The 16,996-nt window shown below is 41.0% G+C and overlaps 1 protein-coding gene across 4 annotated transcripts; it reads right to left on the bottom strand.

Moving 5' to 3' along the window:
- Nucleotides 1-367: 367 nt before the first annotated feature.
- On the bottom strand, nucleotides 368-12,460 carry NMS (neuromedin S). Of its 4 annotated transcripts, XM_067466309.1 has the most exons (11): nucleotides 12,300-12,460; nucleotides 9,386-9,441; nucleotides 8,375-8,425; nucleotides 7,851-7,910; nucleotides 7,722-7,748; nucleotides 7,575-7,628; nucleotides 5,905-5,979; nucleotides 3,922-3,957; nucleotides 3,313-3,354; nucleotides 862-913; nucleotides 368-532 (listed from the first exon to the last, which is right to left on the bottom strand). In XM_067466309.1, the coding sequence occupies exons 1-10, from the start codon at nucleotides 12,442-12,444 to the stop codon at nucleotides 875-877; spliced, it is 585 nt and encodes a 194-aa protein (XP_067322410.1). In that variant the 5' UTR covers nucleotides 12,445-12,460; the 3' UTR covers nucleotides 368-532; nucleotides 862-874. The 4 variants fall into 4 exon arrangements, with proteins under 4 accessions (XP_067322410.1, XP_060623083.2, XP_067322411.1 ...); XM_060767100.2 differs by lacking the exon at nucleotides 5,905-5,979; XM_067466310.1 differs by lacking the exons at nucleotides 5,905-5,979; nucleotides 7,575-7,628.
- Between the last annotated feature and the right edge of the window lie 4,536 nt (nucleotides 12,461-16,996).

The following is a 16,996-nucleotide window of genomic DNA, read 5'->3' as shown; positions in this document are numbered from 1 at the left end:
GACTATACTTCCCGCCCACATCATGCTAGAAAACATAGAAAAGGAAGGTAACTGTATTGTGTTGTGATATCAATTAGTCAACACAGTCACAAATAATACAACCCATAGCCTCATGACTGGACCACTTGTAAATCTTTGTGAAGGGTTTATTAAGCACTCTCCATGTCCCTTTTAAAAAGCCACAAGTGAGATTGGAGAAATGTGAATGAATCTCCGCAAAGCCACGGGGAATCTAGATTTTGCTTGGCTTCCTTTTGGGCAATGAGGCAGGAGAATCCCACCTGGGTTTCAGCTGAATAAGAACATGAAAGGTTTGAATGAATTAAAAATAAAGATGCAAACACAGAGAGAAAATTTACAAGCATAATTCATGGCTGCAAGTTTATTGTGTTTGACTTCATATAGTCGAGAGGCATGTCTCTTCAACCAGGGGCTAAGCATAGTCCCAGCATTTCACTTTGTAGTACAAATGGATGGAGCATGGAGGCCGAGCCAAAGATTTCTGGTTCCACAGGTGTATGGAAAAAGATCACTAAATTTAAAAACAAAAACAAAAACATTGTAAGTAATCTTCCCTGTTGAGCAGATTGAATTACAGTTCCCATCCTGAGTATGTGGTTTGGGACATTGTAATAAATAAGTGATTTCCCCAAATGGCAAATCAACATCCCACTAATTGTAAAAAAATAAATAAATCTATTGATCAAATGCATCAAATCTAGTTAAAATAGTATTTGGATTTAGGCCACATTTCTCCAGCCACATTCATAATAAATTCAAGGGAGGAGGAAGCTTCCATTGATGTCAGTGCTGCTCTATACATAAGCAAATAGAACAACCATGATGATAAATGAAAATCACCTTTTGTTTTGGCCTATTCACCTCCATTATCCACTGTCCTTCCATTCCTAGGCTGTAAATGCAATATGCAAACAAATGTTATAATATTGTTTATGCACTAAACCTGAGAAATAATGAGAGTTCTGTGCCAGGCAAAGTGAGCATTAGAAAAGAACATGTGCGGACCTGGCTTTGTCAGTACCTCATGGACTTACTAGTTTGAAATGAAAGAATTCACAAAAGAGCAGCATCATTGATGAGAATAATTGCTCTCTGCTTTGTCTTTTATTTTGGGGTGGGGTGCTGATCTAGGCTTAACTTTAGGCCTTTCTTCTACACTGCAGGATCTTGTGTAATACAGATGCTCCCTAAGTTTAAAAACATAAAGAAAATTCCCCTTTTTTAATCTGATGGAGCATCCCTCCAGGAAATCCTAGGATTTCCAGAATGACTCCATAGTTTAATTCTGCTGGAAGCTATCCATAGAATCACACTGGAGATTGTTAGAGATGTGCATTTTCTAAATCTCTAGGTCCCTCAGCATGACCAGAAAAAGAGTCACACTTAAGAAACTCAAGATTTCTAGAAAGAACATTTAAATCAAACCATGAATACTCAAATTCACAAGAGTCAAAATTGCAAAGGTGGTGGGACAACTGTATATCTATTAGTCTGCAATCTCAAAAGGATTTTTTTGTGTGGTGTCAGAAGCGACTTGAAAAACTGCAAGTCACTTCTGGTGTGAAAGAATTGGCCATCTGCAGAGAAGTTGCACAGGGGACACCTTGGATGAGTTACCACCTGTGGGAGGCTTCTCTCATGTCCATGCATGGGAAGCTGGAGCTGACAAATGGGAGTCCACCCCATCTTGTGGATTTGAATCACCAGCCTTCAGGTCAGCAGTTCAGCTGGCACAAAGGTTTAACCCATTGCGCCACCATGGCTCGTATCTCAAAGATGCTTGGAATGGAAGCTAGAGTAAGCATGCTGATTTTTGGCACATTTTTTCTTCTTTGGGCTTTCTTGTCAAATCAACTTCCAAAAGTTAAATATTGTGTACTAGATATGGTGATACATCCAACCAATGCCCTGATTTTTTTTATTAGTCCCAAATAGATTAAACTCATTGAATCAACTGATCACCGGTGAATCAACACATAAATAATTCCCATTGACTGAATGGATTTGTCTAGTTGGAATTAACAATAGTGTTCAGATTTATGAGTCCAGAAGTGCGATGATATAACCAAATGCAAATAAAAATAAACTAATTAAGACCAATGACAAAATTTCCTGAGCTGATCTTCCAAGTGATCCTGGCTAACCAGAATTGCAGAAAAGGTGAATATTTTCATTTTTTTAAAAAATAGAATTAAACATCAATGAAAAGCTAAAGGTCCTCTTTGCATTATTTTCTGTTTTTTTTCCATAGCTATGAATAAGCTTTAACCTAAGCCAAGGTTCTGTGGTTAAATTCAGTTTAATGCCAGCCGAACTGAAGACCGACAGGTCGGAGGTTTGAATCTGGGGAGAGCGGGAATGAGCTCCCTCTGTCAACTCCAGCTCCCCATGCAGGACATGAGAGAAGCCTCCCACAAGGATGGTAAAACATAAATCATCTGGGCGTCCCATGGCAATGTCCTTGCAGACAGCCAATTCTCTCACACCAGAAGTGACTTGCACACACAAGTCGATCCTGACACACACACACAAAGAAGTACTAATAAAGCCAATGCTGAAAATCCCAATTACTTTCATGAAGCCAAGTTTATCTTAAAATGTTGGTGTGTATTAGTTTAGGTTAACTTTAGCAGAGGTGCCAAAAATATCACTAAAATCTTTATGGCTACTTCAAACATGTGAACTTATTTTGATGTAGCCAAGATAATGATTATACAACAATCTCATGGGCATTTGGACCTCAAAAAAGAGCTTGAGTCTGTTTAGAACACATTGGGATTTTTTTTCTTCAAGTGTAAAAAATAATTTGATATTTTAGATTTTACATTGAAATTGATGGGTCATATTAGTTGTTGCTAACTGAAACAAAAGCATTGCTTCCACACCTGTTAGCAAGACACAATTGTGGCCTATTGCTAGCCCTAACTAAAGTTGACCTGTTGACTCAGATTTATCTACATGTTGACCCGTTACTTAACTGTTGATTTCATAAGGCTATTTTGGTTGGCACTAACCAATACGAATCAGGTCTATGGGTCCTTTCACAATTTTAGCACTATCAATTTATTTTAATTGCCATGATTCCATCCTACAAAATCCTGGGGTTTGAAGTTTAGGCCTTAGAATTTTTAGCACTGCTTAACCAAACTACAAACTCTTGGATTTCATCAAATGTAGGAATGGCAATCAAAGTGGAGTCTTTGTGCTATCATTATATAGTATGCAAGGACTCTTTGTGTGGATGAAGGTGGAAGGGAAATTGTTTTCAAAGGAAAGAGAAAAATTAGATACCCGAAAAAGGAAAAAGGGACGGCCCAAGGTATCCAAACCATCCTGTAAAATAAAAGAAGTAAAGTAGACTTAAGTTCCTTGACAAAGGCCAGCATTGTTTATCTACATATTGGGGTATAACATGGAAACAGTCAGACACAGATCGGGGAAGGAAACTGATCCCGCAGCAAGCAGAGTGCAAAGAACTGTCCACCCTGCAAGAGAGGTACAAAATATTACACCTTGTAACACAATTTTTGTTTCTGGATTATAAAATGTCCTTTCCTAAAATGTCAACCCCCTTGTTTCAGCCACTCCATGCATAAGTTTGAATGAGGCAGCAGAGTATCCTTAATCACTTGCATTTGGTTACTCTTGTGAGTTGGGATGGTGGTAAACTTGCCATGGCCCTTCCCTCTGTGAATTATTTATCATGACAAGTAAACCAAGAACTCTGGTTTCTTTCTGACCTGACAAGATGGCATCATAACAGATGTGTTTCTTCTTGGATGAGTTTCATTTATTTTTATTAAAATATTCATCTCTCTTATTTTGCAGCATGCTGCCTCCTCATTTTGACACCCCCCCCCCTTCCCTGCCTTGTCAGTCACAATGACCGTGTTTTCCTACCTTCTTCGTGAATTCTGCAGCAGCCACCTGCGATTCCTGCAATGAGAGATCAGGATGTTAATTTCGTCTTACTCAAAAGCTAGCACACTGCAGCCTTGCAATGGAATTTAGTAGATCTGGGTAGTGTATTGGAACATTTAAAACACAAAACAGGCAATGTTGAAACAGAGAGAGAATACACTTCTTGAGTTTAGCAGAGGCCTTTCTTAGACCCTGCTACATACAGAATTGCATACTTCAGTCTCTTGAACACAGTGCAAAAGCTTAGATGAAAAATAACATTCTAGGGCTGGTTTTTGAAAGGGCAATTTTATTTTTGTTGGAATATTGTATCTACCACTCTATGTTTTTCAAAAGATATTTCAATGCAGTCACAAGCCACAGATGCTTATTTACAATCCAGTAAAGATGCACTCCCTCACACACACACATATACATACCCTTAAGGGTTTATAATTCTAGATCCCCCCCCCATTTTTTTCAAAAAAGGTATACATCCTGAATAGCATTAACATTTTCAACAGTAGAGTGTTGTGAAATTACAAAAGACACTTTAAGTAAAGTTTGCAACTCTGTGCTTCAACGATGAGGGGAGTGCATTGCTGCATGAAGGATGGCAATTTGAACAGTCTCCAAAAATGGCAATTCACTATGTTATAATTGTGATTAATATTTCCTGTGCTGGTCAATGACCGAAATAAATGATTTGATTTGATAATTGTGATTAAATCCTTATTATAACATTCTTCAATTTAAATGTATTTGGTTTGTTGTAGATTTTTTGGGCTATATGGCCATGTTCTAGAGGATTTTAATGTATTTAATTAAATGTATTTTCTTAGCCTTCAAATAATCACCATTTGCTGTTAAAGGGTGTGTACATTTTGTGATACTCTACACATATGAGTCTACGCTCAAGCCTTCTGTGGATGGTAGTCAACTGAACCATTCCTTCCAGATGACAAATAGAAATTAATTATTCCATAAGAAATGGCAAGACTATATGCTCCTACATTCTAACAGTTTTGTAAATGGTCATTGCATGGGCAGTGTTATTTTTGATGTGCGTGGAAAATGCTGCCATTACATTCCCAGTAATAGTTGTTAGTGGAGTTATAGCTGGAATTTAAATAGTTCAGGACCTTGGACAACTCCTTTAAAGTTAAGCTTGGAGTAGATTTGCAACTTCACATCCCATGCTGCCTAGGATTGAGTACCAATATCAACTCCATTTTATGGAGACTTCTACATCTTATGGAATGTATCTCCCTCTATGAACCATATTGGAGATTAAAATAGTCTGGAAAGCCCTGCTCTCAGTCCCACTTCCTTCACAGGTGTGATTGATGGGGTTGAGAGACAGGGTCTTCTCAGTGGTGGCCCCTCGACTGTGGAACTCCCTCCCCAATGAAATTAGATCAGCCCCTTCTCTCCTGACCTTCAGGAAAAAACTTAAGACGTGTCTTTGGTTCCATGCTTTTGGCAAGTAACTGGGGCAGTGCAATAAGTGGCTATGAAATAATGTGATTGACAAATGGAACTGCCCTGGATTATGTTTTGAGTGGAGTTATTTTAATGGTCAATTTTATTATTCTGGTTTTAATTGTTTGGTTTTAATTGTAATTGTTTACTTGATATATGTGTGTATGGCATCAAATTTTTGCCTGTTGTAAGGCCACCTTGAGTCCCCTTCGGGGTGAGAAAGGCGAGATATAGATATGGTAAATAAATACATTAATTAGTGTGCCTCATCAGTATTTTTTGTGAAAAACCTTAGAGACATTTGCATGAAAGTCATGGAGAAATGAAAACAGAAAGAAATAAAATAAGGAGAGAAGAAGGAAAGGGGATTGGGCAGTGATGGTGCTTTTATTTCATATTAAAAGCTCACAGTATTAACACTGGCACAATAGCTTTTTAAAGGACAACAGTTGAGATGACATTGTAGTGCCACAAAATACTATGGAAGTAATAAGTGCATACTGGATCAAGGAATCTTTTCATTCTTCTCTCCGAGAGCTTTGGAGCAAGGCTCATTAAAGGATGCACAGGGAAAGACTACAACAAAGAGATATTATGAACACTAGTTTTATATTGTGATAAACATCAGAAAAAAGGAAATATCTAAAGCTTAGAACAACCTATTTGGTTTTGACAGTCTTATACTCCTAACATATGAACACACATATTTCAAAAGAGACATATGCACAGAGTACTGGGTCATTCTAACTAGTTAATTCCAAGCTAAGTTTGGTAATAAATATCAAACACTTTTTAGACACCATTTGGGGACTTGACCCATGGCTTTTGTCACTTCTGTCTCAATCTTGAGTTGACCTACGCTTATGAGATATCTATGCATAATTGCTTCTATCATAGAAATAGCAATTTCATTATTTCTGAGTTAATGCAAACATCAGTTCAGTTCTATTGGCCACCCATGGTGCATTCTAACATGCTTCTTAGTGACTAAAACCCATTGATTTAAATGGGGTTCATGTGTAGAAAAATATTTCAAAGCAATTCATGTGTAGAAATATATTTCAAAGCATTGCTTTAAATGGGGTTCATGTGTAGAAATATATTTCAAAGCAATTGTTTTATTGTGTTGTCGAAGGCTTTTATGGGCAGAATCACTGGGTTGCTGTGAGTTTTCTGGATGGTGTGGCCATGTTCCAGAAGCATTCTCTCCTGATGTTTCACCCACATCTACGGCAGAGATTGTGAGGTCTGTTGGAAACTAGGCAAATGAGGTTTATATAGCTGTGGAATGTCAAAGGTGGGAGAAAGAGCTCTTGTCTGATTGAGACAAGTTTGAATGTTTCAATTGGCCACCTTCATTAGCATTTAATGGCCTTGTAGCTTCAAAGACTGGCTGGTTGCTGCCTGGGGGATCCTTTCTTGGGAAGTGTTAGTTGGCTCTGATTGATTCTTGTCTGGAATTCCCCTGTGTTTTTTTGAGTATTGCTCTTTATTTAATGTCCCGATTTTAGAGTTTTTTTTAGTACTGTTCAATCAAGTTGGCCAATTGCAACATCCACACTTACCTCAAGCAGACAAGAGTTCTTTCTCCCACCTTGGACATTCCAGAGATATATAAACCCCACTTGCCTAGATCCAACAGACCTAAACAACCTCTGAGGATGCCTGCCATAGATGTGGGTGAAACGCCAGGAGAGAATGCTTCTGTAACATGGCCACACAGCTCAGAAAACTCACAGCAACCCAATAGTTTTCTTTGTAGTAATAAAGTGAATCATCATTATCCAAGTATTAATTATGTCTTAAAAGCATTTCATAGTCATATATTTCCCTTTGGATGAAATAATTTACCATTAAATACAGTAGTCCAAATAAACTCAGTTTGCATTAACCCATCTTATTTTTAAAATGTTTGTTTCCATCCTATCACAAACTATTTTGTATATTCTAGGAATAGCCTTATCCAAAGTTCTACTGTGTTTATTAAAGTAGTTTGATGACTCTTTAGAACTAAGCCATATATAAATATATACATAGGAGAAAACTGCTAATCGACTTCATGCATGTGTTTTGAGCTACTGAGTATATGCCATTGTATTTAAGACAAATTAATTGTCTCTGTTCTAGACCACTTTGTGTGTATAGTGTACAATGTATGACAAAATACTAACCCCAGCTTTAAGTGGATAGGTTGGGTCTTGCGCTCTGGAGTAGTGAAATAAAAACTGTACAGAAAAAGCTGTTTTAGTACATTACACTATTTCGACAAAGTTGCATAATGTACATAATTTTTAGGATGAAGAAATGCAAATACTTACCCTTTTATATATCTCCTGATTATTTTCCTAGTGAGGACAATGATGATATTAGATTACACAGTAGTTAATGATGACTTAAACTAGGTAAAATACCGAAGCTCCTTTGGAAATACAAAACTCGGATCTTACCTCATCTATCTGCAGACCATTGAACATAGAGTTACAAAGATCCATAACAGAACTGGAGACCTACAAGATAAATATATTTTGTAAAAATAATCATGGAAAGTGAAGTGATGGTATTATTATATGATCTAGAGTAGGCATGGGCAAACTTTGGCCCTCCAGGTGTTTTGGACTTCAACTCCCACCATTCCTAACAGCCTCAGGCCCTTTCCTTTTCCCCCTCAGTCACTTAAGCGGCTGAGGGGGAAAAGGAATGGGTCTGAGGCTGTTAGGAATGGTGGGAGTTGAAGTCCAAAACACCTGGAGGGCCCAATTTTGCCCCCATACCTAATCTAGAGATAAGAAACCAAACTGAGTATGCATCTTGAAGTGATGCAAAGAAATATAAAGAAATACACCAAGTTATTGTTTGTAGTTCAGGCAATGTAGAAAAGGTTTGTATGAATAATCTTTAACCCTGAAACACACTGTTTGGTGGCATTGAGAAATATTAATAAAATTCAAAGCTAATCACAATACGATTTTACCTGAGGTTGGTCAGAGAGTTCTATCCACTGACTGAAACACAGTGCCAGTCTCTACAAAAAAAATGTGAAAAGAAAAGAAACTCAGATGTCAAGTGCAGTCTGCAGTTTACACTAAAGCTTATCACTTGATTTTGTGAGGCTTGTAACATTCCCCGAAGATTAAGCTCAAATATGTACACTAGTATATACGTTACACTCGTATATTTTGATCTCACAGCCAATGTAGAACAGTGGCAGCCCATCTTAAAGTAACAGGAATTGAGGAATAGTCACACACCATGGGAAATGTAATGTTGGTGGACAGGAAAAAAGATTTAAAGACGGGCTTAAAACCAAGCTTAATAACTATGGCATAGACACTGAGAACTGGGAAGCCCTTGAGAACTCTAACTGGAGATCAGCTGTGACCAGCAGTGCTGCAGAATTCAGAGGCATGAATGGAGGCAAAAGGCAGAAACATGCCAAGAGGAAAGCACATCAAGCCAATCCTGACCCAGACTGCTTTCCACTTGGAAACCAATGTCCTCACTGTGGAAGAACATGTGGATCAAGAATAGGGCTCTACATCTACCTACGAATCCACCGCCAAGACACTAAACTTGGAGGACCATCATCGTTGGGCTGTGAGGGATCGCCTAAGAAAGTAAGTCACACACCAAAACTGACTGTGTCCATCACAATCTTTCTCCTTCCCTCTATAACAGAGATTGAACCCACTTTCCCCATGAGAGTTCATATTGTATTGTTGAAGGCTTCCATGGCCGGAATCACTGGGATGTTGTAGGTTTTTTCGGGCTATATGGCTATATTCTAGAGGCATTCTCTCCTGATGTTTTGCCTGCATCTATGGCAAGCATCCTCAGAGGTAATGAGGATGCTTGCCATAGATGCAGGTGAAACGTCAGGAGAGAATGCCTCTAGAACATGGCCATATAGCCCGAAAAAACCTACAACAGCCCAGAGTTCATATTGTTTCTAGCAAACACATAGGACATTAAAAAAGTTATGTACCTCACTTTTAGGAATGTCTGATTCACTTAGATATCCAGCAAAAGGTTGAGGAAAACCTGAAAAACAGCGAAGAAGCATTTAGACAGAATAGAAATGTTTTTAATTAAAGCAGAAATAATGAGCATAAAGACAGGAGTGTGTGAAGAAAATTGGGACAAATCCTAAACGACCAGGGACAACAAATGGCACAAGACAATTCGGAAAACCAAAGCTATGCTTTCCCTTGGAACGATGGACCTGAATTTAGGATAATTTTTCACTGTCAGTGCTTAGTATTTAAAAAAATGTTGTCATTCTTGAGAAGAGGGTGAGGAAAATAAACTGATAATAAATCAAATGGAAATGGATTTCTCAAAGAGAGGGCGTAGACTTTAGGTAAATCAAATGTGTGCAACAAATATTGAAGCACAGTTAAAAAAATGCTTTGTTTCTTTATCTGTAACTTGATTTTGATAGCTTCTTCCCCCACCATCATGTCTATGTCAAATGAGAAAGCTTGTATAAAGGGATGGCCTGACCATGCTAGTCCAACCCCCTGCCAAGAAGCAGGAAAATCACATTCAAAGTATCCCCGACAGATGGCCATCCAGCCTCTGTTTAAAACCCTCCAAAGAAGGAGTCTCCATCACACTCCTGGGCAGAGAGTTCCACTGCTGAACAGCTCTTACAGTCAAGAAGTTATTCCTAATGTTCTGGTGGAATCTCCTTTCTTGTAGTTTGAAACCATTGTTTCACATTCTAGTCTCCAGAGCAGCAGAAAACAAACCTGAGCCTTCCTCCCCATAATTTCCCCTAGCTATCATCTCTCTTCTCAGCTGTCTCTTCTGCAAGCTAAACATGCCCAGCTCTTTGAGCTGCTCTTCATACAGCTTGTTCTCCTTGATCATTTTAGTCACCCTCCTCTGGATACATTCCAGCTTGTCAACATCTCCCTTCAACTGCGGTGGCCAGAACTGGACACAGTGTGATTCCAAGTATGGTCTAACCAAGGCAGGATAGAGGGAGAGCATGACTTCCCTGGATCTAGACACTATGCTCCTATTGATACAGGCCAAAATCCAATTGGCCTTTTTGGCTGCTGCATCCCATTGTTGGCTCATGTTTAACTTGTTGTCCACAAGGACTCCAAGATCTTTTTCACATGTACTGCTCTCGAGCTACGTGTCCTCCATTCTGTACCATTATCACAGGATGTCTATGCCCCACACCACTGGATAAATTACACTGTTTAGCAGGTGTCAAACCACCTGACATCCGCCGGGAAGTAGCAGCCAATAATGAAAGGACCAACGCATTGATATCTTCGGCTCATCCTCAGTTCGGATATCAGCCAGCATGCCAATGCCTTAAATCAAAAAACAGCTTCCTAAGATCTACAGCTTTTGATTAAGCAGTTCCATCAGTAATTTTCCTGCCCCTACTTTAAGTTCAGCACTTTATGTCAGCCCTTTTATTGTTTACCTCAACATTTTTGATGACAGTATTTCCAGCCCTGCCTACTTGGGTGTTATACTTTCTTTGCGCTCCCATCAGAATGTATTGCACTGAGTGAGTCTGTACCTTAGCTATGCTCTTTTTTCAGCCATATTGTTTGACGTTGTTTACAATTATGTTTGTTTTTATATTTTATCTGATGTTTTTAATTGGTTGTGTTTTTACGTGTAATTTTGGGCTTGTCCCTTTTAAACCGCCCCAAATCCCCTAGGGGAGATGATTGGCAGGGTATAAAAATAAAGTTGTTGTTGTTATTGCAGAGATACTTCCAGGAACACCTCAGCAAGCAAGAGTCCAAAAGTGGCAGGCTAAAACCCAGCACCTCAGTCAGTGGCTGAGATTGGATGAGAAACTCTCTCCTGGGCACACAGAAGGCTGGGCGACCTGGAAGGTGAGGAACAGACTGAGCTCTAGCACCATGAGATGCCCAGCCAACCTTAAGAAATGGGGCCACAAAGTGGAGTCCACAACATGGGAGTGTGGAAAAGAGCTAACCACAGATCACCTATTACAATGCAGTCTGAGCCCTGCCACGTACACAATGGAGGACCTTCTTATAGCAATACCAGAGGCACTCCAAGTAGTCAGCTTCTAGTCAAAGGACATTTAGTGCAATGCCAAGTTTTTAACTCGTTTGTGTTTTTAAATACATTTTAACTGTACCCTCAACTTGCTTCTGACATGATGAATAAATAAGCAAATAAACAAACCCCTGGGTTGGGTAGAAGGCACTCCTGGAATGGGAGTGTTAGAACTGCACAGTGAGAAGGCAAACTGGGATAGATTGTGGAACTTGGAGGAACAAGGCAGCTTTGTGAGCATCAGCTCTCATGCTTGCAGCCTGCTTCCACCCAAACAGGGGAAGTTTTCGATGGGTGATTGTAGGCTTTTTGGACTATATGGCCATGTGCTAGAAGCATTCTCTCCTGACCTTTCACCTGCATCTATGGCAAGCATCCTCAGACCTCACAATCTCTGAGGATGCTTGCCATAGATGCAGGCGAAACGTCAGGAGAGAATGCTTCTAGAACGTGGCCATATAGCCCGAAAAACCTACAACAACCCAGTGATTCCAGCCGTGAAAGCCTTCGACAAGAGGAACAGCTTTCCGGGCATCATTATCTCAACAGGTGCCTTGTCGTGGTAATAAACTTAGAGGTGCTGCTACCTCTCCCGAAACCCTCCCCTGTTGTTTTAACTGTACTCTTTCCAAAGTTTTCCAGGCAAATAAAGAAATGAAGGGACGAGGAGGAGGAGGAGAGGGTGGTGGGGACCCCAGTCCCTCTTGTCCGCCTCCCTTCCCACTTTCCTCTCTAAAGCATGGCAGGGAAGTGGCCTTCTCCCGGCTCGGATGGCAAACGTCTCCGAGCCAATCATGCCGAGCAAACCCTCTGCTGGGGGTTGCCCGACGTTGGCTTACCTGAGGCGGCGTCCCGTCCGGAGCAAAGGCAGGTGAGCAAGAGGAGGAAGGGGAGCGTGGGCGGGCGCTGCCGGGCTGGGGTGGGAGCCGGGCTTCTGGGGCGGCGGCGGCGGCGGCGCTGCTCCTGCTCCTGCTCCTGCCCCATCTTGGCCTCCGAAGGGTCCGCGCGCGGGGCGAGCGGAGGAGTGGACGCGCCGCCTTTTTGTCTCCACGGGCGCCCAGTGGACGAGACCCCAGGTCGGGAGAGCCAATCAGTGCCCGGCAGGCCCCTCGCTTTCTCCTCCAGCCTCGGGCGGGGGGGGAGGGGTTGCCACCCTTTCCAAAGAGAAAAGGAAGGGTTAATTAATGCACTTGCTAGATAGATAGATAGATAGATATGATCTTTAAAACACACATATTAAAAGAGACACACGCTTAAAACACATTAAAACTCATTTGTGCTACATTTAAATGCAGAAGTTAAGGTAATCGTACTTACTTAGGCGATCCCTCGTTGTCTGAGTAAGATTGTCCTCCAAGTTCGGTGCCCTGGCGGTGGGTCCGTAGGTGGCTGTGGAGCCCTATTCTTGACCTGCATCTTCTCCCACAGTGAGGTCATTGGTTTCCAGGTGGGAGGCGGTCCCAGTTGGGGTTGGCTTGACGCACCTTCCTCTTGGCACGTTTCCCTCTTTCGCCCTCCATTTGTGCCTCTTCAAATTTTACAGCACTGCTGGTCACAGCTGACCTCCAACTGGAGGGATCAAGGGCATGGCTTCCCAGTTCTCAGTGTCTATGCCAGAGTTTTTAAGGCTGGCTTTGGGGCCATCTTTAATTCTCTTTTCCTGCCCACCAACATTCCATTTTCCGTTCTTGAGTTTGGAGTAGAGCAACCACTTTGGGAGACAGTGGTCAGGCATCCAGACAATGTGGCCAGTCCAGCAGAGTTGATGGCAGTGGACCATCGCTTCAGTGCTGGTGGTCTTTGCTCCTTCCAGCACGGTGACATTTGTCCACTTGTTTTCCCAAGAGATTTGTAGGATTTTGTTGGAGGCAACACAGATGGATTCATTCTAGCTTTATAAACAAGCACCTTGGTAACCCTACGGATGTCCCGGTCTTCAAACACTCTCTGCTTCATTCAGAAAAATGCTGCACTCGCAGAGCTCAGGCAGGCGGTTTTGCATTTCAGTGTCAATGTTGACTTTTGTGGAGAGGTGGCTGCCAAGATAGCGGAAATGGTCAACATACTGTGTACTGTGTTGTACTATTTTAATATGTAATGATTTGTATCTGTTGTTCTTTCATATGATTGTATTTGATATGTTCTGTAAACCGACCTGAGTCCCTCATCGAGGTTGAGAAGGCCGGTATAGAAAACCTCTAAATAAATAATAAATAAACATTTTCTAATGTTACACCCAGAGGCGGCCCTAGGTAATTTTCAACGGTAAAGCAAACAGTATTTTGGCACCCCCCCCCAAACCAATCACTGATATATATTTTCTGTTCATCGTGGGAGTTCTGTGTGCCATATTTGGTTCAATTCCATCATTGGTGGAGTTCAGAATGCTCTTTGATTGTAGGTGAACTATACATCCCAGTAACTACAACTCGCATATGTCAAGATCTATTTTCCCCCAGGAGCGCCTCAAGAGTGCCCCAGGGCAAAATCAACTATACTGCAAATGCTTACTTTGCATAATGGATTGAGCTGCCCCTGGTTACACCATTAAGCTGCATTCCTGGCATTGGAGAGGGATTGACTGGTGACTGCTGGAAGAACACTTTGGTTTTCTCGATGTTCAATGACAGGCCAAGCTTCTCGTATGCTTCTGCAAAGGTGTTTAGAGTGGCTTGTAGGTCTTCTGAATGCACACAGATGACGTTGTCATTGGCATATTGGAATTCTATAATAGGTGTTGTTGTAACTTTGGTTTTGGCTTTCAGTCTGCTGAGGTTAAACAGCTTGCCATCTGTCTGATAAGGTAATAGTACAATAGCTGGGTCCGGAAGCTCCGAGCGTTACGGAGATGCTGCATCACTCTATCAGGAGCGCTGTTTGCACAAGAGAGACTTAGCTAATGTAAGCCAAGCCGGAGACAGATAATATAGAAGGAATGTAAGAGTTCTTTAATGGTGAAACCCTAACCCTTACCCTAACTTTGAACCCTACTATAAGCCTAAGCCTAACCCCTTACCCAAACCCAAACCCTAAACCTTACCCTAATCCGTACTCTAACCATAACCCCTAACCCTTACCCTAACTGTAACCCTAACCCAAACCCTAAACCTTGGTCTAACCCTTACCTTAAACGTCCCCTCCTTTCTATCCTCCTTTCTATCCTTCCTTCGCTCTCCCCACTCTCACTCCTCCCCCCCCCTCCCTTATCCACAGCTGCCTTTGCGGCATCTCCATGACTCTCGGAACTTCCAGACCCAGCTATCATGCTATCACCAAAAAATTGATTGGGTAGAAGACACAGATCTTTAATTGTGTTATAAAATTCTCACAGTTTCTTTTGTACAAGGGCTGAATGAAAAGTAGTGCTGGGTTTGGATGGGAATATTTTAATAAATCAAACGCAGAAATAATCCTTAGAATGTGCTCTTTAACTATCACTATTCACTTTTCCACATAATCACCAGACAATTGGATACATTTCTGCCAATAATGAACAAGTTTTCTGAAGCCCTCTTGGAAGAAGTCGACACTGTTTCCGCAAGCCATCGTGCACAGATCTTCCAATAGCCAAGCAAAGCAATAATGTAACCCACACATTCTTGTGAAAAGCTAATAATGCTTGAAATTTCTCTTTGAGTGATATGACGATCGTCCTGAATCAACATCTTTAAACTTACTTGCCCAACGATGCTCAGTAATCACATCAACACAATCACCACAATCAGCTTGCATTCTCTGATGAATCCCCTTTGGGATGACACCTTCTGCTGTCAAGAATTCAATGACTGCACATTGCTTAAGTCACATTGACTGACCATCTGTGCAGGGTTCCATACTTTGCACTTTAACAAGACAACCATTCAATGCAAAAGCTTCCTGCCAAAATGGAACTGTAGAGGAGGAGAGTCTACTGAACAAGCCAGTAACTGCTGCATACCAGTACTGCCATCTGTTGAGGAGTTACGAAGGTGGAAGCTTTACTTTTTATTCAACCCTCATATTACTGTTATTATTAATTCGTGTGTGTGTGTGTGTGTGTGTGTGTGTATACGAGGGATATCCAGAAAGTAAGGTTACAAGATTTTTTTAAAAAATACAAAGAATGAATAGATTTTAATAAGACTTACATGGATTATAGCATAGGTATTACATTATTTGTACTCTTTTCCACATAATCACCATTCAGTTCAGTACATTTTGTCATCCATGCCACAAGTTTTTTGATACCTGTGTCATAGAAGTCTCCTGCTGCCTTTTTTAGCCAGTTCATCACTTCAATTTTCACCTCGTCCTCTTCAGAAAAGTGTTTTCCACCCAAGTGTTCCTTCAATTTAGTGAACAGATGATCGTCACTGGGTGTGAGATCAGGGCTGTGAGAGGGGTAGCTTAAAACATCCCAACCAAATTAAGTCAACAACTCTTGTGCTGCATGAGCGGTGTGTGGACATGCATTGTCATGAAGGAGACAGACAGAAGGGAAATGAAATGAGCACACTCATCTCTAACCTTCACCACAATGGCAATCAATGAGCTACTGACGACTGGCACTGCTCGTTAAAATTTCCTGCTTCTTGGCAGGGAGTTGGTCTGGATGGCGCATGAGGTCTGTTCCAACTCTATGATTCCGTGATTCTAAGTTGTGAATTTTAAACTGCATTTTTAAAATGTTGTAAGCTGTTTTGTTTCTCAATGAAGAGCAAAAAGCAAGACATAATATAATACACACAGAGAGAGAGGCCCCTCTCACACAGCTGAATAAAATTCCAAATTATCTGCTTTGAACTGGAATATATGGCAGTGTGGACTGAGCTAACCCAATTCAAAGCAGATACTGTGGGATTTTATGCCTTGATATTCTGGGTTATATGGCTGTGTGGAAGGGCCCAGAGAGAGAGAGAGAGAGAGAGAGTTTAGAAAGAACCAAACACTGGAAAAGAGGACTAATGGAGGAAGAGGGTGGAAAGAAAAATCAGGAGGGAAAGAAGAAGAGTTTGTGGGCAAACTTCAGGGCATGTGCAGAGCACCCCTTCCCCCTTTTCTGAGTCTTAGGGGGATGATGGCATTACATAAATAAATGATGATTTTATCTGGGCAAGCTTATGAGGAAGGACCCTGAATGTGCCCCTTTTATTCTTCCCCCCCTAACCAACCCACAAAAGCACACTCATTTGTGAGGAGGAGGAAAGGAAAATGGGGGGGAAGGGGGGAGGAGGAGAAAGAAGAAAAACTCTCTGGAAGAGAAGGACTTGAGATCAATGTCAGAGCTGAGAAGAAAAAGGAAGTCTGAGGGCATGTTTTGATTTGGATCACACCACCAAGAATCCTCCACCTGATCTGTTCATAATATGTCCAAGGAATATATTTTGAAACCATTCCTTCAGATGCAGAATAGAATGCGGAAAATGAATTAGAATGTTATATTTATGGTGGAATTGGCCCCTTCTTTGTAAGTGAATCAAATATAGGTTTTCTAAACATAAGGAATCCAATTCTAAACAAATTATGTTTAGTAAAAAAGGACACAATCTAGTTAGAT

This window comes from Anolis sagrei, chromosome 3 (genome assembly GCF_037176765.1).
Source record: "Anolis sagrei isolate rAnoSag1 chromosome 3, rAnoSag1.mat, whole genome shotgun sequence".
Classification (NCBI taxonomy): Eukaryota; Metazoa; Chordata; class Lepidosauria; order Squamata; family Dactyloidae; genus Anolis; species Anolis sagrei.
This window is presented reverse-complemented; position numbering and strand designations above follow the sequence as displayed.

Coding starts and splice junctions, on each gene's coding strand:
- NMS (XM_067466309.1), bottom strand. CDS start 12,444: ATGGGGCAGGAGCAGGAGCAGGAGCAGCGCCGCCGCCGCCGCCGCCCC. Junction 9,442..12,299: donor CGGACGGGACGCCGCCTCAG/GTAAGCCAACGT, acceptor GCTGTTTTTCAG/GTTTTCCTCAACCTTTTGCT. Junction 3,355..3,921: donor CTGCAGAATTCACGAAGAAG/GTAGGAAAACAC, acceptor TTTATTTTACAG/GATGGTTTGGATACCTTGGG.